The sequence below is a fragment of the Trichechus manatus genome, unplaced genomic scaffold (assembly GCF_000243295.1).
Source record: "Trichechus manatus latirostris isolate Lorelei unplaced genomic scaffold, TriManLat1.0 scaffold00004, whole genome shotgun sequence".
In the NCBI taxonomy this organism is placed as follows: Eukaryota; Metazoa; Chordata; class Mammalia; order Sirenia; family Trichechidae; genus Trichechus; species Trichechus manatus.
The window spans coordinates 32,500,604-32,522,551 of NW_004443940.1; the positions used below are offsets into that span (position 1 = coordinate 32,500,604).

The 21,948-nt window shown below is 39.9% G+C and overlaps 1 protein-coding gene across 1 annotated transcript in view; it reads right to left on the bottom strand.

The window, feature by feature from the left end:
* EIF5B (eukaryotic translation initiation factor 5B) overlaps positions 1-21,948 on the bottom strand; it is a 73,361-nt gene that overhangs the window by 38,134 nt on the left and 13,279 nt on the right. The window contains exons 2-6 of the mRNA XM_004369315.1: positions 4,001-4,126; positions 3,815-3,899; positions 2,421-3,105; positions 617-834; positions 98-248 (exon numbers count right to left, since the gene is read on the bottom strand). Coding sequence (XP_004369372.1) covers positions 98-248; positions 617-834; positions 2,421-3,105; positions 3,815-3,899; positions 4,001-4,126 — 1,265 coding nt within the window. The remainder of the gene's footprint in view (positions 1-97; positions 249-616; positions 835-2,420; positions 3,106-3,814; positions 3,900-4,000; positions 4,127-21,948) is intronic.

Sequence of the window (21,948 nt, forward strand, 5' to 3'; positions counted from 1 at the left end):
GGGAACGCTCACCCTGAGCTTGTAGAAGTTTAAGGACCATCAGAGACAGAACAGCACGGAGAAGCCCTCCGGCTGCTGGGTAACCAGGAACGCTCACCCTGAGCTTGTAGAAGTTTAAGGGTCGCTTCAGCTCTGGCTCTGGCTTCTCTCTGGGATTTGGTTAAAAGTTTCCCTTCTTTTTTCAAACGTTCTTTTCTTTCTTTCTCTTTTTGCTTTTTCCTTTCTCTTTTTTCTTGTTCCAATCGTTCCTGTAAGAGGCCATGTCAGATAAAAATTTTATTAACTTAATGAATTATAAGATTTAAATGTAAACAACCCAAACCTCGGACAAAGCTCTTATCATACATACAAAGCATTATGCTAGGAGATTCTCAAATTAAAATGTTAAATGTTGTGTGTAATGATTATTAATATCAACATTAGAGTAGACTAGGATACATCAGCAACTTCATATCTGAGGAAGTACGATTTTCTGTACCTCTTCATCTTATCATTTATATCAAAACATAACTGTCATATAACTATAAAAGTTTTATAATTAGAAACTTAGAGATAATTTATAGAGAAGAGATTTTAAAATAAACACAACGTCAGTTAGCAACTTCATGAAACATACCTCTTCTTTACGCTTGGCTTCCAATTCTTCAAGTCGCTTTATGCGCTCTTCCTCTTCTCTCTTCTGTCTTTCTTCTTCTTCTTTGAGCTTAGCCAGGGCTTCCTGCATAGCTTTCACTGTGGCTTTGCTAGGTCCTTTTTTCTTCTCTTTCTCTTTTTCTTCCTTTTCTCCTTTCTTTTTCTTCTTATCTTTTTTCTTTTTGTCTCCTTCATTGTCATCTATCAAAACAAAATACAAGCAAAGTGTAAAAAAAAAAAAGAGTCATTTCCTCAGGCAATGATGAACAATCCCAGAAGTCAAAGACCATAAAGGGTCAAGGATGACACCAGTAGTAGGCAGGGGCTTCTAAGCATCATAAACACTGAGTGGCCAGAACAGTTGGAATGACATGGTGCCCTCATCACTGGCCTTCTCTGAGCTGACAATGTGGCGTTGCTCTCACCTGTCCTGATTGACTGGAGGGAGTCCCCACCTGGGGAAAAGCAATGCTGCATCTCAGGGATTTCCTGATGCTGGACAGAGCAACTGGCACATTACAGATGCTCAGCAGAAGTTGTAACAAACAGAATGAACCTAAGTTCAGTTGCTAGCTTCGCTTCTATAAGATGGAATAATGAGAATGACGCCTACCTTAAGAGGCTATTCGGAGGGTAAAATATAGAAATAGAAGTGACCGCACTCCAAGAACTCTAAAGCATTATGCAAAACAATTAGAGAGTATAAAGCTGCTCTCATGGTGTTTCTCCACAACATGTCCAGATAATAAAAACTGTGGTTAAAAAAGCTGTGTTAGTTTCTTCATTAAAAGTCTTCTAAAGAAAAATTAGCCTAAGTTTTAAGAACATACAGTTGATACTGTAGTTAACTGCTGTCAGTTCAGCCCCGACTCATGGTGATCCCATGTGTTAGAACTGCTCCATAAGGTTTTACAGAAGCAGTTCGCCAGGACTCTCTTCCACGAAGCTGCTGCGCAGGTTCGATCCACCAACCTTTAGGTCAGCAGCGTATCACTAACTGCTTGCACCACCCAGACTCCTTAAAAACCAAAACCCACTGCCGTCGAGTTGATGCTGACTCATAGCAGCCCTACAGGACAGAGAACTGCCTCACAGGGTTTCCAAGGCTGTAAATCTTTACAGAAGCAGACTGCCACATGTTTCTCCTGTGGAGCGGCTGGTGGGTTCAAACCACCGACCTCTTGGTTGCAGCCAAGCGCTTAACCACTGCGCCACCAGGGCTCCCCAGACTCCTTATAAAGTCTATAAATGATGTGAATCATTCTAATATCTGTAGCTATCTTTAGTTTGAAGCAGAAGGGGAAATTTAGCTAGAAAGCTTATTTTTACTTAATTGACTGGTACAAAAAACGTGACTCACTCTGGCTTGCAAGATGTTAACTAATACTAGCATATTATTCATAGCATTCATGTATTTCATAAATTCAACTGTTTTTTAAAGACAGAATTCAAAGATACTGTCTGTCATTCAGTTATCAAAAAGAATAATAAACTTTTTATTAGGCAACTTCCACAGTATGGATCAACAACAAAAGATTATTTTTCACAGTGAAATTCTACAAAAATTCCAATCTGTGCATAGACCATTTGAAAGCTATTTTAAACTATACACAAATGTTTAACAATGAAAATCAAGTCAAAGAGGACTTAAATGTCATGTTTTAAAGGCTTCTTACAAACAAGTACTTTTATAACCAACTACAAATAACCAAAGGACTTGGAGGCTTAGTGACCAAACTGCAGACAGTGTAAAGCAAGCCCTTTGCTCTGCCCTCTATTTTACCAACCTTCTGCTGCTGTGGGAGCCTCTCCTTTTTCCTCAGAGGCAGGGGTCGCTCCAGCATCAAGAGTCACTTTGGATTTTACAGGCTCCTCTTCAGCTCTCTTCAGAGCTTCCCTGTGTTGACTCTGAGCCTTTTTCTCTGTCTCTAACTCCTCTTTCTCTTTCAGCTTCCGCAGCTTTGCCTTCTCTTCATCTCTCTTCTTTCTCTCGCGCTCTTTCTTTTCTATCTTCTTCTGGGCCACTGTCTTGATTCTGAAGGAGGAACCGTCATCCTCGTTCCCACTCTCTACATTGGCACCTGGCTTATTCTTTTGATTTTTTTTCTGTCCTTTTCTAGACTGCACATATTCATCGGATTCATCACCACTTCCGCCTGAAGAATTTACTCCGGAACGCTCTTTAGTTCTTTTACTGTTATCCTCATCCTCTTCCGACCCATCCCACTTTTTATTTGATTTTTGAGCCTTCCCTTTAGCTTTTTTAGAAATTTTATTAAAATCATCATCATCATCACTCCCAGAGTATATTTCCACTTTGGGTTTTGCAGTCTTTTTTGATTTTGAATCTTTATCTTCTAACTCTTCATTATCATTATCCTCATTATCATCAAAACTTTGTTTTTTGCCCTTCTGTCCTTTCTTTTTTTTCTCTTGTTTCAAGGTTGACTCTTCTTCATTATTTTCTGTTGGCTAAAAAATTTCTATTGTTAGCAATATTAACAAAATTATATCTATATCTATATACATATTTTTTTCTTTTAATAATCTTAACCCCTAAGAATCATGTACTTCATTAAAGCTTATAGGAAAAAAAAAATCTCAAAATAATTTCAAAATATGCTCCTTTTTATAAGAAAATAAAACGCAGCGAAGTACCAGAAGCTAGCCTAGGTTTCAGGCACATCTCACATTCATCACAAATCTCAGAATCCAGGTGGCTCTGAGACACTCATCACCAGTCCACAATCACCACCTTCTGCAAACGGAATGCGAAGCTTCAGGGGAAAACTGGAAGAAAAAAAAATCTTGTCATCACGTTCCCACTACTTTGAGGCTTAACCAAATTCAAAGCATGAAAAAAAAAAATAATATAGAAATTTGCAGGAAGAGATGAAAGGAGCAAAACCTTCTCCCTCCAAAATGTTTTTAAGTCATCATATCTTCAAAAGTACTGATTGTATGAACCACCAACATACCAGAGAACACTTTGATTCCCAAATGAACCATCCTCACATATAGAAAAAATTTTACAAGTGTATTATTTCTTTCCTAAAAATTGTGACCCCCTTTGGCACCAGAACGTATAGAAATGTGTCAGTAACGTAAGTTTCCGAATGCAGCTCCCCAAAACCAGCAGCAGGAAACACGGCAGAAATGAGAACAATGATCCGTCTTTCACCTTTACGGCAGCAGTTTCTCTGTCGACTTTGATGCCTTGAGCCTCCAAAGACAACTCTTCCAGTTCTTTCAGGATATCATCTTCACTAGAAAAGGATTAAAATACATTTTGAGGCATTGGATTAGTTTAATAAGTCAATCCAACATCAAAGCTAATGAAAACCAAATGCATTTAAAATATACTCACTCAAAGTCTTGCTTTTTTTTCTCCTTCTTCTTTTTCCCCTTTGACTTCGGAGGGTCCTGTTCCTTGGCAGCACCAGCTCCTTCTATTTCTGCAGCCAGGGCATCGAGATCGATGTCGTCCTTGGCACTTCAATAACAACAACGAAGACCTGATTGTTACTCAAGAGCAAAATAATCTACCACATTGACTTTCAGAGAAATTTGCATCATTTTAGCTTTTCATGCATTAGCACCCATGAAGAAAAATCATTTGGCAAGTTTTTATAACAATACAAGTTATATTTACTTAAGAGCCTCCCTGAATCAGCTTCAGTATAGTTTCTGCGTTACACTCAAATCAGAAACAGCTATAATGAAGAGTTCCAGAAAAAAACAAAAAAAATCTAGGTAATCAAGACATGCAAATTAACTTCTACAGATACCAAAGTTTTTTGGTATGTCTATAAACAGACATCAATAAAATTGAGAGAACTTAAAAGATAAAACTGATCTTATCAAGCAGCCATCCAAGGTACAACAATTGATCTCTATTTGCCTGGAGCAAAAGAGGAAGAAGGAGAGTCAAGAATAGGAGGAGGATACGGAATGCGTGGCTAATTGCCTTCATGAACAACTGCCCCCTTTGCCATGGGACAAGAAGAACTGGATGGTGCCCAGATACCATTACTGAATGTTTTGATCAAAAATTCTATAGAAGAATCCTCGTCAAAAGGGGGAAAATGCAGAACAGAATTTCAAATGTTCCTAGAATCCAGACTTTCTGGAGCCATGGAGGCTGGATGAACCCCAGAAACTACTGCCCTTCGATAATCTTTAAAACCTAAACCAAAAATATCCACTAAAGTCTTCTTAAAACCAAATAACAGTTTTAGCTTAATTAGTAAAGAATGTCTGCCTTGAGCATTGTACTCTTTTAAGATCTATCTATATGGGACCAAACTGACAACAGCATCTCAAAAGATTAAATAGGAATCTTAGGGGCAGTGAGTTTATGTTAATGGAGGAACAACTTGGAAAAGGAGGGTGAGAATGGTGCACAACTCAAAAAGTGTGATCAGTGTCACTGAACTCTACATGTAGAAGTTGTTGAATTGGTGTACGTTCTGCTGTGTATATTCTCAACAACAACAAAAATAATAAAAAACTGGTCTTGTTACTTGACTATCAATGTTGTGTGCCATCAAGTCGATTCCAACTCATAGCGATCCTATAGGACTGAGCAGAACTGCGCCACAGGGTTTCCTGGGTTGTAATCTATGGGAGTAGATGGCCAGGTTTTTCTCCCATGGAGCCGCTGGTGGGTTCAAACTGCCAACCTCTCAGTTAGCAGCCAAGTGCTTAATCATTGTGCCACGAAGGCTCCTCCAATTATCAGTAACAATGCCTAAATATTTGAACCCCTGTGCACTTTTTAGTTGGATTACCAGAATGTTTTAGAGCTGAAAGGAACTTTAGAGATCATCTAGTCTAGTCCCTCATCTTACCAACAGGGAAACTAAGATGCCCAAAGATTGAATGTCTTGAGCAAAATATGACCACACACGCAACTCTAAATGAATTAGGAATGATTCACTAAGTAATACCAATGAAACAACCAAAAATACACAGCCAAACCTGCTCACAACCTTTTACACCAACCTGCTTCCATTCCCAGTTCCACTTCACAATGGCCTCCTCTATCAGTATTACTTAGAATAAACAAGACTTAAAAAAAAAAAAAAAGCTGCTGCCATCAAGTCGATTTCGACTCACAGCGACCCAATAGGACACAGTAGAACTGCCCCATAGGGTTTCTAAGGAGCAGCTGGTGGATTCGACTAAGTTCCAGTTAAAACCTACAGAACACCATCGAGTCAGTCAGTCTAAGATGTATATGAAGTAGAAAAGCTGAATGAATCCAAATGAATGACACAGTAAGAAAACAAAGACCTCATGCAACATGCCCCCACAGATGAACATCTTGTATTAAAGATGCTTTGTTTCAGTAAAGAGAATTCCTAAAGAGGAAACAAGAAACTTTTTTTTAACTATATGGTACATTAGAAGATTATATAATAAGACACTGAAGACATATGCTCATGGAGCTTAGTAAAGACAGACGGCAAACAAGTAAACAAGGAATTGCAAAATGCTAAGTACCATGAAGTAAAGAAACTAGATGCTTTTATAAATATGAAAGACAGAACTGGTATATGTTCCCTTTCATCCTACTGTATTTTAGGCAGTGTATTTGACGAGGGTGCTGTTATTATAAAATACTGATCTGCTGTAGTGGTGGACTTCTTAAAGCACCAGATCAAGAATGAAAAGGCTGGAGAAGGCTTGTTAGCAGAGGAGAAGCCTGGAGCCAAGTATTAAAGGTGGAACAGGGGTTAGCCAGGCAAAGGGGGTGTGCGTATCAGGCACAGTGAGTACAAAAACCTAAAGACAAAGAAGTATGTTGTGTCTCAGCACAGGGGCTCACAAGGGTGCCTGAACCACCTGAGAAGCTTTTTGTAAGTTATGGATCTCCTGAACCCACCCAAGATGTAGGCAGCCACAAACTGGGGGTCAGAGCTAGGCATTGTAGTTTTCCAGGTCACCGCGGGCCAGATCTGAATCCCCATTCTTTTTCACAGATGAAGAAAATGAGGCACAGAGAATTTGCCCAGGATCACAGAAAGCAGTGCTGAGATCTGAATCCAGGAAGTCTGTCTAACTGCTGACATAATCAAATTTGCATTTCTGAAAGCTACCTCTGGTCTGAGTGTCAGTGCAGAAGCCGGACTGGTTAAGAGGCAGGAAGACCAGTCAGGGAGCTTTTGAATTCAGGGTGATGAGAAATGATGGCCTCCTGACTCATAACCTGGCAAGCAAGATGAAGATGTAAGTCAACTAGATAGATATTAAGGGGACAGAATCAGCAACCCTTAAGTGACTGGATGTATGTAGAAAGGAAGAGGGAAGGATTAAGAAGATTCTCAGGTCTCATTCGGTAACAGGAACCTAAGTCTGGCCAGGCATCTCTGCCAACATTTCACACCCATCTCACACTGCAGAACATGGTGAGAAGGGAAGGTGTGGGTGATTAAAGCTGGGCACATAACTCACCTCCCCAGATTTGCCAGCCCTCACCCAAACGATTTTGGCCTCATCAGAATAGCTTGAAGTGTCTCCTTATGGCTGGCTCTATCCCCAGAGTTTTCGCCAACAAACAGCTCTAGAATGACAGTATACAGGACTACACTTGCATGCTGTTGAGCCTGCAAAGCTTCTTCTAGCTAGTAATAAAAGACTGACAGTTTTTAAGCATGTATTATGTATTAGGCATTGTGGTTACCAACTGCTAGACACAGCATACATCACATCATTTAATCCTCATAACAACTCTATGAAGTTAAGCTTAAAGATAATAATTTACAAAAGGACACCCAGCTAGGAAGTAGCATATCAGGAACTCAAACCCAAATACGACACCAGATTGCATTATTTTCTAGAAAATGAGAAATAATCTATTTTCTGACTTACATGTTTTAAAAATTCAAATACAGCTACAACATCTATCAGATACAACATGACTGAACAGTCTTAATTCCAATGATTTCTAAAGTATCTTTCCAATGATTTCTAAAGTATCCTTCCATGTATACTGCACTTCCTGCTGTAAGACACAGAAAGACATCCTACAAGTCAACCATATTATTACAAAGACAGGACAAGAAAGTGACATTATATAACATCAGCAATTTAACTTGAAACTTTAAACCATACTCCACCTACATTTCCAGCACTACGCCTGTACCTATAGGTCACTGTGAGAATCAACTCAACGGCACACAACAACCTGTACCTACCCACTACAAATTACAGCTTTAAGATGTCAGTAAACTAAGCAGCCACATCTAAAGTCCCGTCACGCTGATTATCATGAACACTTTAAAGGAATGAACACTTTGAGGAATCTGTATACTTTTTCTGTACATATGCCTTTCTGCATATCACTTATTCCTCTATCAAAACTATAAAGTCCTGTATTTCCTATTTTAGCCCCCAATCCTTTATTCTAAACTTACTACAGGCTTACAGAAATAAAAGGCAATTTTCAATTGTATTAAACTTAAGAGTTTTCATAGGCCTTATCCCTCCATCATAAAGACAAAAAAAAATGTTATAACTTAGCCTTAAAAAATAAAGCTATAAAAATATTAATGGCTAAATTCTTCATGAACTCAACTCTACTCAACTATACAAAACCAAACATTACAAGGCTGGTTTGTAAAGGAACTGATAACATTCATTTAGCCTACAAAAGGTCACATTGCCTCCCCTCCTCCCCACTGCATTAGAATTGTTTTAGCTATTCTAACTCCTTCAGCTTTTTATATACATCTTAAAATGCTATTTGTTTATATCTACAAAAAAAATCTTGCTTTGGATTTTAATGGAATTGTGTTAAATCTAGGAGCCCTGGTGGTGCAGTAGTTAAGCGATTGGCTGCTAACCAAACCTTCGGCAGCTGGAACCCACCAGCCGCTCCACGGGAGAAAGACGTCTGCTTCCGGAAACAGTTACAGCCTCAGAAACCCTATGGGGCAGTTCTACTCTGTCCTATAGGGTTGCTATGAGTCGGAATCAATCCGACAGCAAGGGGTAAAGTGATTTGATCTTTGTCCTTGGTTCCTGAGAGAGAACCTCTAAAACCTTGGAAACTCCCCTGTAATCGATGTGCCTTTGATGAGGCCTCCAGACCACACCTGAAGGCTTAGCCCAATCAGGTGACTCAGGTGGGGTCTGGCAAGGCCAGAAAGACCACCAAGTGGCCTGATATCAGCTGATCTGAAGGGTGTGGGGCATAATTCAATCATGCCTACATAATGAGGCCCCAATTAAAGTTCTGGTTACAGAAGCTCCATGGGCTTCCTCATTGGTGAAAGGCATCAATGCACATGAGAGGCTAGCGTGTCCCTTTTGGGGATATAGAAGGTGCACACTGGGAACCCTCCCAGATCATGCCTGTAGATGAATCTGAAGAGAACTGACACCTTTACTATGTTGAGTCTTCCAATCCATGAACGTGGTATGTCTTTCCATTTACTTAGACCTTTGTTTTATTTCATTAGTATTTCGTTAACTTGCACAAAACAAATTTTAATTTTTTAAGTGACTGGAAATGGTATGCTATTTTTTGTTTCAGTTTCCACTTGTTCATTATGAGTATATAGAAATGGAATTAATTTTTTATGCTGATTTTGTATACTGCAACCTTGCTGAACCTACTAATTAGCTCTATGAGTTTTGTAATGGCTTCTTTGGGATTTTCTACAGAGACTTAGATGTCACTTGCACAAAGGGACAGTTTTATTTGTCCCTCTCGCTTTGCGTGTCTTTTCCTTCCTTGTCTTGCCTTACTGCAACGGCAAGAACTTCAAGTATTACATTGAATAGCAATGGTGAGAGGAAATCCTTGCCTTGTTCCAATCTTGAAAGGCATTCAGTCTTTCAATTCTAAATATTATGCTAGTTGTAGATTTTTTTTTGTACGTGTTCTTTGTCAAGTTAAAAGTGTTCCCCTTCTGAGTTTTTACCTTGAATGAGTGATGAATTTTGTCTAAAGCTTTCTGCATCAATTGGTATGATCATACAATTTTTCTTCATTAGCCTATTAATATGATGGATTACAAAGACAGATTTATGAATACTAAACCCATCTTGAATCCCTTAATAAGCCCTACTTGGCCGTGTGTGTATTTTAATGTATTGCTACTGAATTGTATTTGCTAACATTTTGTTAACAATTTTGTTAACACTTATATTCATGAGGTCTGCAGTCTTCTTTTTTGGTATTGTCTTGTCTGGTTCTGGTATCAGGGAAATACTGTCACTTCATATAATGAGTTGATGATAAGTTTTCCCCCTTTATTTTCATGAAGAGATTATACAGAAGTGGTGTTAACCTTCTTTAAATGGTTGGTAGAAATCTCCAATAAAACTATTAGGGCCTGGAGATTCATTTTTCAGGTTTTAAATTATTAATTCAATATTCTTAATAGGTGTAAGGCTATTTAAATTGTCTATTCTATCTTGGTTCCTGTTACCCTATTACACATGTACCATGCCTGGCTCACAACAAAAATTAAGAAGGTATGTTAAAAGGAAAGAAAATACACAGTCTTAAAAGACAAAGCAAGCATCAAAACCAGACTCAGATGACACAGATTTAGTGGCATAAAACACACCAAATTTTTCAAAAACAGAAATCACAAAAAGTATGTTCTCAGATCACAAGAGAATTGAAATAGAAATCAATAACATAAAGATAACTGGAAAATCCACAAACTTTTGGAGATCAAACAACACATTTCTAAATAACATGAGACAAAGAAGTCATAAAAAATATTTTAAATACTTTGAACTAAATGAAAATACAACTTATCGAAATTTGTGAGATGCAAAGAATGCAATGCTTAGAAAGAAATTTACAGTTTAAACGTATATAAGAAAGGTCTAAAATTAATCTAAGCTTCCATTTTACAAATCTAGACAAAGAAAAGCAATTTGAACCTAAAGCATGAGAAATAATAAAAATTAAAAATCAATAAAATTGAAAACAAGAAAACAATAGGAAAAAAAATCAACAAAACTAAAAGCTGGTTCTTTGAAAATATCAATAAAATTGATACAGCTCTAGCCAGGCTAAACAAGAAAAAGAGAAGACACAAATCACAATAACAGAAATAAAACGGGTCATCCATTACTGATCCCACTGACATTAAAAGAATATTAAATGAATGTTATGAACAACTCTGTCCAGAAATTTGGTAAGTTTGGCTGATAATCAAAACGTCCACAGTTCAAATCCATCAGATGCTCCTTGGAAACTCTATGGGGCAGTTCTACCCTATCCTATTGGGTCACTGTGAGTCGTAATCAACTAAATAGCAACTGCTTTTTTTTAGATGAAATGAACCAATTCCGTGAAAGACCAGAAAGACTAAAACCTATACAAGGAGAAATAGGTAACCTGAATAAGCCTATACATATTAAATAAATTCAATCTATAATTAATAATCTTCCAAAAAAGAAAGCACCAGGCCCAGATCATTTCACTAGTGAATTTTACCACATATTTAAGGAAGAAATCGTATGAATGCTCCACAATACGTACAAGAAAAAAGAAATAGTAGTCCTAACTCATTCTATGAGGCCAGCCAGCATTATCCTATACCAAAACCAAAGCCTACATGAAAAATATTACCACAAAGAAAAACTATGAAAAAAAAGAACATTTTTTTCTCATGAACATAGATGTAAAAATCCTCAACAAAATATTAGCAAATCAAATTCAACAATTTATAAAACACAGTATGACCAAGTGGGATTTACTCCAGGTATGCAAAGCAAGGTTTGAATATACAGAATACCATGAACAACTGTATGAAAGTAAATTAAATAACTTAGATAATATGGAGAAATTCTAACAAAGACAAACTACTGAAACTGACTCAAGAAATACATATCTGAATAGGCACATAACAAGAAACTGATTAGTAATAATAATAATCATAAAAAATTTTTCATTAAGTAAAGCCCAGGTGCACATGGCTTCACTGGTGAATTCCAACAAACATTTAAAGAATTAACACCATTCCTTCACAAACTCTTCCAAAAAACCAAAGAGGAAACACTAAGTCCCTCCTCTCCCTCAAAAAAAAGCATATGGAAAAACGTCCAGCCTTATATTTCATTAAACCAAAACCAAACCCGTTGCCATTGAGTCGATTCCAACTCATAGTGACCCTACAAGACAGAAAAGAACTGCCCCATAGAGTTTCCAAGGAGGACCTGGTAGATCTGAACTGCCGACCTTCTGGTTAGCAACGTAGCACTTAACCACTACACCACCAGGGTTTCCTATATTTCATTAGGGAAATGCAAATTGAAACAATAATGATATACCATACTATGTACCTATCAGATGACTAAAATTTTAAAAAATTAACAATACCAATTGCTGGTAAGGACGTGGAACAACAGAAATTCTCACTTATTGCTGATGAGAATGCAAAATGGCTGACTCTGGAACCAGGCAGGACATATACAAATATACAAGATGAGCCTGGAACATCTTATAATGCTAGAAAGTAAGGAAATAATAAAATGTTTAAAAAATAAATGATGGATATATGTCAAATGGACAGAGGATCCAACTGAAAGAGTTCCCAAAGACCAAAGATGAAACAACTTGAGCAACAATAATGTGGTATTAAATTATAAATCAAAGTATAAATTAATATCCACAAGTCCATATTTAAAGAGATAAATGACTGAATGAATAAATAAGTAAATGGGAGAGAAGACTGGACACTCTCCCGTGCTGAAAAATTTCAAACAAATTATGTAGATACTCCATCCTCAATGGGGTGGGGCGTAACTATCCACTCCTTACTGTGGTCTGCAAACGGTGATTTCCTTGCAAAGACTGCAGAGTGAAAAGAGGGGAAAACTAGCAACTTCACTGGTAGAAACCTGACAAATTTCAAGCAGCTTATCAACGTACACTTCGACAATGGTAAGTCATATTGAAATCTTAAGAAGCTGTCACAGCCAAGAGGAGCCTAACGAGAAATGACTACTAAATGTACATGGTATCCTGTATGTGATCCTGGAACAGATATAGGGCAGTACGTAAAAACTAAGGAAACCCATAGAGTCATGTACTTTAGTTAATATTAATGTATCATTACTGGTTCATTAATTGTAGTAGATGTACCATGCTAATACAACATGTAAATAATAGACAAAACTGCGTGTGGGGTATACAGGGACTCTATATCTTCCCAATTTCTCTGTGGAAATCTAAAACTGTTTTAAAAAAAAAGTTTATTTAATTGAGAGTCCAGAAATAAATCCACACATCTATGGTCAACTGATTTTTAACAAGGGTGTTAAGTCTACTCAATGGGGAAGAAGAGTCTCTTCAATACATGGTTTTGGAAAAACTGATATCGACATGCAAAAAAATGAAATAGGATCCATACCTCACGCCATACACAAAAACAAATTTAAAATGGATTAGGAATCTAATGTGCAAACTAAAACCACAAAAATCTTGAAGAAAATACAGGGGCAATGCTGTTAGGCCCAGCTTTTAACCATGGATTATCTAATAACAAAAGCACGAACAGCAAAACACAAAATAAATAAATAGGACCTCATAAAAATTAAAAACTTTTGTTTATCAAAAGACTTTAGAAAGAATTGAAAAGACAAGCTACTGACTTGGAAAGTATCTTCCAAAAACATATTTCTGGTAAGAATCTAATAAAGAAAATATATATAAAACTTCAACAATTTAACAACAGAAAGACAAGCCAACCATAAAATGGGCAAAAGACTTGAATAGATATGGCATTGCATTCATCATCAAAAAAGACATTTCAAGATCTATCCTGAAATACAACGCTTTCAGTAATAGGATAATATCCATATGCCTACAAGGAAAACCAGTTAATACGACTATTATTCAAATTTACACATGAACCACTAAGGCCAAAAATGAAGAAATTGAACATTTTTACCAACTACCACCGTCTGAAATTGATCAAACATGCAATCAGGATGCATTGATAACTACTGGTAATTGGAATGCAAAAGTTGGAAACAAAGAAGGATTGGTAGTTGGAAAATATGGCCTTGGGGATAGAATCAATGCCAGAGATGGCATGACAGAATTTTGCAAGACCAATGACTTCTTCATTGCAAACACCCTTTTTTCACCAACGTAAACAGTGATTATACATGTGGACCTCACCAGACAGAACACACAGCAATCAAATCGACTACATCTATGGAAAGAAATGATGGAAAAGCTCAGTATCATCAGTCAGAACAAGGCCGTGGCTGACTGAGGAACAGACCATCAATAGCTCATATGTAAGGTCAAGCTGAAACTGAAGAAAATTAGAACGAGTTCACGAGAGTCAAAGTACAACCTTGAGTATACCCCATCTGAATTTAGAGATCATCTGAAGAATAGATTTGACATGTTGAACACTAATGACAGAAGACCAGACAAGTTGTAGAATGACATCAAAGACACCATACATGAAGAAAACAAGAGGTAATTAAAAAGATAAAAAAGAAAGAAAAGACCAAAATGCATGTCAGAAGATACTCTGAAACTTGATCTTGAATGCAGAGTAGCTAAGGCAAAAGGAAGTAATGATGAAGTAAAAGAGCTGAACAGATTTCAAAGGGTGACTTGAGAAGACAAAGTATTATAATGACATGTGCAAAGACCTGGAGATAGAAAACCAAAAGGGAAGAACACACTTGGCATTTCTCAAGCTGAAAGAACTGAAGAAAAAATTCAAGCCTGGAGTTGCATACTGAAGGATTCTACGGGGAAAATATTAAACAACCCAGGAAGCATCAAAAGCAGACGGAAGGAAAATACTGTGACTGTATCAAAAAGAAATGGCTGACGTTCAATCATTTCAGAAGGTAGCATATGATCAGAAACCAATGATACTGAAGGAAGAAGTCCAAACTGCACTGAAGGCACTGGCAAAAAACAAGGCTCCAGGAATTGACAGAATACCAACTGAGATGTTTCAACAAATGGATGCAGCGCCAGAAGTGCTCACTCGTCTACGCCAAGAAATCTGGAAGACAGCTACCTGGCCAACCAACTGGAAGAGATCCATATTTATGCCTGTTCCCAAGAAAGTGATCCAACTGAATGCGGAAATTATTGAACAATATCATTAATATTACACACAAGTAAAATTCTGAAGATCATTCAAAAGCAGCTGCAACAGTATATTGACAAGGAACTGCCAGAAATTCGAGACAGATTTCGAAGACGACATGGAACCATGGATATCACTGCTGAAGTCATATGGACCCTGGCTGAAAGCAGAGAATACCAGGAAGATGTTTACCTGTGTTTTATTGACTGCGCAGGCATTCGACTGTACGGATCATAACAAATTATGGATAACACTGCGGAGAATGGGAATTTCAGAACACTTAATGGTGCTCATGAAGAACCTGTACATAGATTAAGAGGCAGTTGTTTGGACAGAACAAAGGGATGCTGTGTGGCTTAAAGTCAGGAAAGGTGTTTGTCGGGGTTGTATCCTTTCACCATACCTATTCAATCTGTATGCTGAGCAAATAATCTGAGAAGCTGGACTACATAAAGAACCACCGGGCATCAGGATTGGAGGAAGACTCACTTACAACCTGCATTATGCAGATGACACATCCTTGCTTGCTGAAAGTGAAGAGGACTTGAAGCACTTACTGATGAAGATCAAAGACCACAGTATGGATTACACCTCAACATAAAGAAAATAAAAATCCTCACAACTGGACCAATAAACAACATCATGATAAGTGGAGAAAAGATTGACATTGTCAAGGATTTCACTTTACTTGGATCCACAATCAACACCCATAGAAGCAGCAATCAAGAAATCAAAAGATACATTGCATTAGGCAAATCGGCTGCAAAACACCTCTTTAAAGTGTTGAAAAGCAAAGATGTCACCTTGAGGACTAAGGTGCACCTGACCCAAGCCATGGTGTTTCCAATCGTGTCATATGCATATGAAAGCTGGACAATGAATATGGAAGAAGGAAGAAGAACTGAAGCCTCTGAATTGTGGTGGTGGTGAAGAATACTGAATATACTGTGGACTGCCAAAAGAATGAAAAAATCTGTCTTGGAAGAAGTACAGCCAGAATGCTCCTTAGAAGCAAGGATGGCGAGATTACATCTCACATACTTTGGACGTGTTATCAGGAGGGATCAGTCCCTGGAGAAGGACATCATGCTTGGTAAAATAGAGGGTCAGTGAAAAAAGAGGAAGACCCTCAGTGAGATGGATTGACACAGTGGCTGCAACAATGAGCTCAGGCGTAACGACTGTGAGGATGGTGCAGAACCAGGCAGTGTTTCATTCTGTTGTACACGGGGCCGCTGTGAGTCGGAACTGACTCGATGGCACCCAACAACAACATCTCACCGAAGAGGACATTCCAAATGGCCACCAAACACATGAAAAGATGCTCAATATCATTAGCCATCAGAGAGATACAAATCAAAACTACAGTGGGATACCATCTCACTGCACTAAAAAGGCTAAGATTAAAAACAAAACAAAAAAAGAAAATGACAAATGTTAGCAAAGATGTGGGGAAACTGGAGCTCTTAGAAATGCAAAATGGTACAGCCACTGTGGAAACAGTGTAGGGTTCCTCAAAAAGCTAAAAATAAACTACCATATGACCCAACAATTCCATTCCTAGGTGTCTTAGTCATCTAGTGCTGCTGTAACAGATATACCACAAGTGGATGGTTTTAACAAAGAGAAATTTATTTTCTCACAGTCTAGTAGGCTACAAGTCCAAATTTAGGGCGTCAACTCCAGGGGAAGGCCTTCTCTCTCTGTCAGCTCCGGAGGAAGGTCCTTGTCCTCAATCTTCCCCTGGTTAAGGAGCTTTTCAGCCACAGGGACCCCCGGGTCCCAAGGACGTGCTCTGCTCCTGGTGCTGCTTACTCGGCGGTATGAGGTCCCCATGTGTCTCTGCTTGCTTCTCTCTTTTATATCTCAAAAGAGACTGGCTTAAGACACTATCTAATCTTGCACCTCATCAGTACAAGTGCCACTAATCCATCTTATTACATCATAGTGATAGAGTTTACAACACTTAAGGAAATCACATCAGATTACAAAATGGTACACAATCATACAATACTGGGAATCTCATACCACCAAGAAAGCAGTGCCAGGAGCTGAGCACATCCTTTCGACCTGAGGTTCCTGCGCTGAGATGTTCCTAGAACAAGGGAAGACTGAAGACACCGACCTTCCTCCAGAGCCAACAGAAAAAGCGTTCCATTGGAGCTGACGTCCTATATTTGGACTTGTAGCCTACTGGACTGTGAGAGAATAAATTTCTCTTTGTTGAAGCTATCCACTTGTGGTATCTCTGTTAAAGCAGCACTAGATGACTAAGACACTAGGTATATACCCACAAGACTTGAAAGCAGAGACTTGCACACCAGTGTTCACTGCAGCACTTATCACAATAGCCAAAAGGTGGAAACAACCTAAATGCCCATCAACAGATAAATGGATAATCAAAATGTGGTACATACATACAACTGAATTCTACTCAGGCAATAAGAGAAATAAGTTTTGATACGCATTACAATATTGATGGAGCTGCAAGCCATTAGAGGTGCCCTGGTGGTGCAGTGGTTAAAGTCCTCAGCTGTTAACCAAAGAGTCAGTGGTTTAAACTCACAAGCCACTTTCACAAGAGAAAGATGTGGCAGTCTTCTTCCATAAAGATTTACAGCCCTGGAAATCCTATGAGGCAGTTCTATTCTGTCCTATAGGGTTGCTATGAATGGAACCGATTCCACAGCAGTAGGTTTGGGTTTTGGCTGGGAAGACATCATGCTGAGTGAAATAAGTCAGTCACCAAAGGACAAATATTCTATGACCCCACTTACATAAAAAAGAGTATACAGACCAAAGTTTATTAGTGGTTACCAGGGGCAGGAGAGAGGGGGAAAAGGAAGATGCAGTGCTGTGAATTAATATGGCCCTTCTAGCCATAGAAGCAGCCTTGGAGGTAGAGTGGTTAAGAACTGTGGTTAACAGTTCTACTCTATCCCATAGGGTTGCTATGTGTCAGAATTAGCTTGATGGCAACAGGTTTTTTGGTTTCTAGCCATAGTCTTTGTTAACTCCCACCAAATGACTGGGTGGGACTATGCAAATGAAGTGCTTGTGGCCCACCAAGGGGATTGGACAGCTTGCTAATAACGCAAATAAGCTTCATGGCACCCCTGTGGGGGTGGAATCATGCAAATAATGTGTATGGAACACTAAAGAGGGGATTGGTCAGTTTTGCCACCCTAAAAAAAAAAAAAAAAAACCCAATGCCGTTGAGTCCATTGTGACTCATAGCGACCCTACAGGACAGAGTAGAACTGCCCCATAGGGTTTCCAAGGAGCGGATGGTGGATTTGAACTGCTGACCTTTTGGTTAGCAGCCAAGTTCTTAACCACTGAGCAACCAGGGCTCTAGTTTGCCATCCTACTAAGCTTAAAATGTGCCATCCTAGAGGCAGAAAGAGGGACCTGACTACCACCAAGAAGAAGAGACAGAAGCAGAACACATCCTTTGGATCCAGGATCCTGACACTGAGAACCTCCCAGACCCAGGAGACAGAGACAGAGCTGTTAACACTGGAGACAGCAAGTAGCAGAGGCAGAGAAATGGCATGAGCAGAGGCAGCTGAACCAGAAGACCAGCAGGAGAGGGTGTAGTGGGCTTCCCAGCCTATGGAGTGAGAAAGCTGAGCAGGGTGCTTACCGGCAGAGTGGAGTGCCTCCAGGCACTTGGCGGAGCTAGGCTCCTGATCCAGGGAGCCAGAGAGCTGAGCTTTGGTCAGGAGGCTTGTTGGCGGTGTAGGGTGCCTCCAAGCATGCCTCCAAGCACTTGGCCTGGGAGCTCGGCTTGCCGACCCAGACAGCTAAAGAGCTTCGAGCCGAGGCTTCCTGGTGGAGTATGCTGCCCCCCGGGCACTTATTAGGGGAGCTGAAGAGCTTTGTAATACTTGCCCAAGCAGGGCAGAGGCCAGGCCCAAGGGGCCAGAGAGAGGCCTGCCTGCGGGCATGGTTGGGAAGAACCTGTGCTGATAGAAGAACTGTATCCTAAGTCCTTCCTGATCCTGAATTGTAACCTGTTACACTTCCCTAGTAAATTCCGAAACTGTGAGTATGGTCTGTGAGTTCTGTGTGGCCACTGCAACAAATTATTGAACCCAGCAGAGAAGCGGAGTGTGCCATAGTATGGAGAGCTGGTGCCAGAATTGGTAAAAAGGTTGGAGAGAGGAGGTATGTCTGACCTCTGCCTCACAGAAATCAGCCTTGGGCTACTGATCTTGATTCTCCTTCCCCGTTATGAAATTAGAAGTGGTCAGATGCCTTCACCATGCCTTTTTCACAGGGGAGTTATTGCTTATGGAGTACTGAGTTTCGGTTTACAATGATGGAAAAATCGCACTGATTAAGGGTAGGGTTGTACAGCTGATTAATGTAATTGCTGTCAATAAGTTGTACACCTGTCAAAAGTTGATTTGGCAAAAGCTGCGTGATAAGACATATTTACAATAATGACAAAATAAAAGAGTGGCTCCTGAGACTGTTCACGTACAACCAAACACCTCGTGGGATTTGGTTCCTTGGTTTGGATGTTTAGGGTCATAGCTTCAAGAGACATCCCAGTTAACTGACCTAATAACGTGTTTAGTGCTCCTATTCTACCTCTTAGTTCACCGCGTAATGCCTGGGGTCTCAAAGCTTGCAAACAACCACCCAAGGCACAAAAATTGGTCTCTATTCACCTGGAGCAACAGAGAAGAAGAGGAGTCAGGAATGCGAGAAAGAAATGAAAATCTGTGGCTAACCGCCTCCAGGAACAACTGTGCCCCCCTTGCCATGGGACCAGAACTGGATGGTGCCTGGCTGCCATTACTGAACATTCTGATCAAATATTCTATAGAAAAATCCTCATAAAAAAGGGGAAAATGGGGGAGGCAGGGCCAAGATGGTGGAGTAGTCAGATGCTTCTGTTGGACCCTCATACAACAAAGACCTGAAAAAACAAGTGAATTGATTATATATGGCAAGCTGGGAGCCCTGAACATTAAACACAGAGTTGAGGAACTGCACCGAGTGGCAGGGGGAGGGAGAGATGGTTCGGAAGCAGTGAGGAGTTGCCAGACTTGACCCGGCAAGAGCCTGAGCAGCTCGGGGGTGAGCGGTGATGCAGGCAAGCGGCGTTGGTCGGGAGGCGCGTTTTCCACGACAGGAAAGACCCAGCACCAGAAAGTCTACACGGCCACCCAGAACCAGTGAGAAGAATCCCCAGATAGGAGAAAGATAAATAATTGCGTACAGCCTACTGAGCGCATCAAAAACACCCCCCTTAGGGAAAAACCTCTCTCCCATTTACTTCCCCACTCCCTGCTCTGCACTGGGTTCTGGACCACCTTCAGCAATTGCCGAGTCCCCTGCACCTCATGCAGGATCCGTCAGACGCCCGGAACCATTCTCCCTGCCATGGAGAGTGAAAAAATTAACAAACAGAGGAAAAAATAAACTGCCGGCTCCCGTAAGCCAGGAACCCAGGGTAGACACAGCTCCTTTGCCTAGGCACAAGCATAGGGATCCATGGACTTTGAGTGCCTTTCCCCCTGCATAGACTTGTGTGAGCCCATCTCAACAGCGAAGGCCCTCATTACCGTAGTACAAGGTATATACCGGAAACCTAACTTCAACTGTTTCAGCTGTGCAGTGGCAGGTTCTTGACATCTGACGCTGCTCCGCCCATTAAGCAGGGTCTTCACCTACCCACATCATGGGTCTGAGGACTGGTGGCTCCACCGACACCACCTAGGCACCTGCGAGAGGGGCCCATGAATAAGAGCTGCCCCCCAGTCCTTACGGCCAACAGCATTAGGTGCTCATAATCCGGCTGCAAAACCCACCCACTTACGCACTCTAGGGAACAGGGACACGCCTTCCTCCTGAACACGCAGGGGTGGCCGTCAGCCCCCTGCCTTGCTCAGAGTGTGTCCCCCTACTGCAGCCAGATGCCTGTGCCTACACCAATCACTCATGCCTGTCTAGGACTGTAAGTGAGAGCCTACACCACACACTTGGTGGCTATCTACCTGGGCACCTGAGCTGAATCCATACAGGAGGAGTGAGCGGACTCCTTAGCTCACACACCTAGTAACAGATCCAACCACCTGGTGACAGGGCATTAGAGCTTCAAAGGCGCCAATAATCAAACTAGCTCATACGAGCAGCCTATTTGGGCATAGCAAAACAAAACAAGAAGCTAGACACAGTAAGCAAACATAAAATAAATAAATATAATAACTTATTGATGGCTCTGAGACAACAGTCAATATCAAATCACATAAAGAGGCAATCCATGATGGCTTCAGCAAGCTCACAAAATAAAGAATCTAGAAATTTTCCAGAGGAGGAAAATTTCTTGGAATTACCGGAGGCAGAATACAAAAGATTAATATACAGAACTCTTCAAGAGATTAGGAAGGAAATTAATCAAAACGCAGAACATGCAATAGAGGAAAATAAAAAGATTACAGAAGAGCATAAAGACAAATTTAACACACTGCAAGAATCCATAGAGAGACAACAATCAGAAACCCTGAAGATTAACAATAAAATTTCAGAATTAGACAACTCAATAGAAAGTCATAGGAGCAGAACTGAGGCAACGGAAGTCAGAATTAGTGAAACTGAAGATAAAACACTTGACACCAACTTATTTGAGGAAAAATCAGATAAAAGGATTTAAAAAATGAAGAAACTGTAAGAATTATGTGGGACTCTATCAAGAGGAATAATCTACGAGTGATTGGAGTACCAGAATGGGGGGGATAACAGAAAAAAACAGAGAGAATTGTTGAAGATTTGTTGGCAGAAAAATTCCCTGATATCGTGAAAGATGACAAGATAGCTATCCAAGATGCTCACCAAACCCCACATAAGGTAGATCCCAAAAGAAAGTCACTAAGACATATTCTAATCAAACTTGCCAAAACCAAAGATAAAGAGACGATGCTAAGAGCGGCTAGGGATAAACGAAAAGTCAACTACAAAGGAGAGTCAATAAGAATAAGCTCAGACTACTCAGCACACACCATGAAGGCAAGAAGGCAATGGAATGACATATATAAAACCTTGAAGGAAGAAAACTGCCAGCCAAGAATTATATATCCAGCAAACTGTCTCTCAAATATGATGGTAAAATTAGGGCATTTCCAGATAAACAGAAGTTTAGGGAGTTTGCAAAAACCAAACCAAAATTACAAGAAATACTAAAGGGAGTCCTCCGGTTAGAAAATCA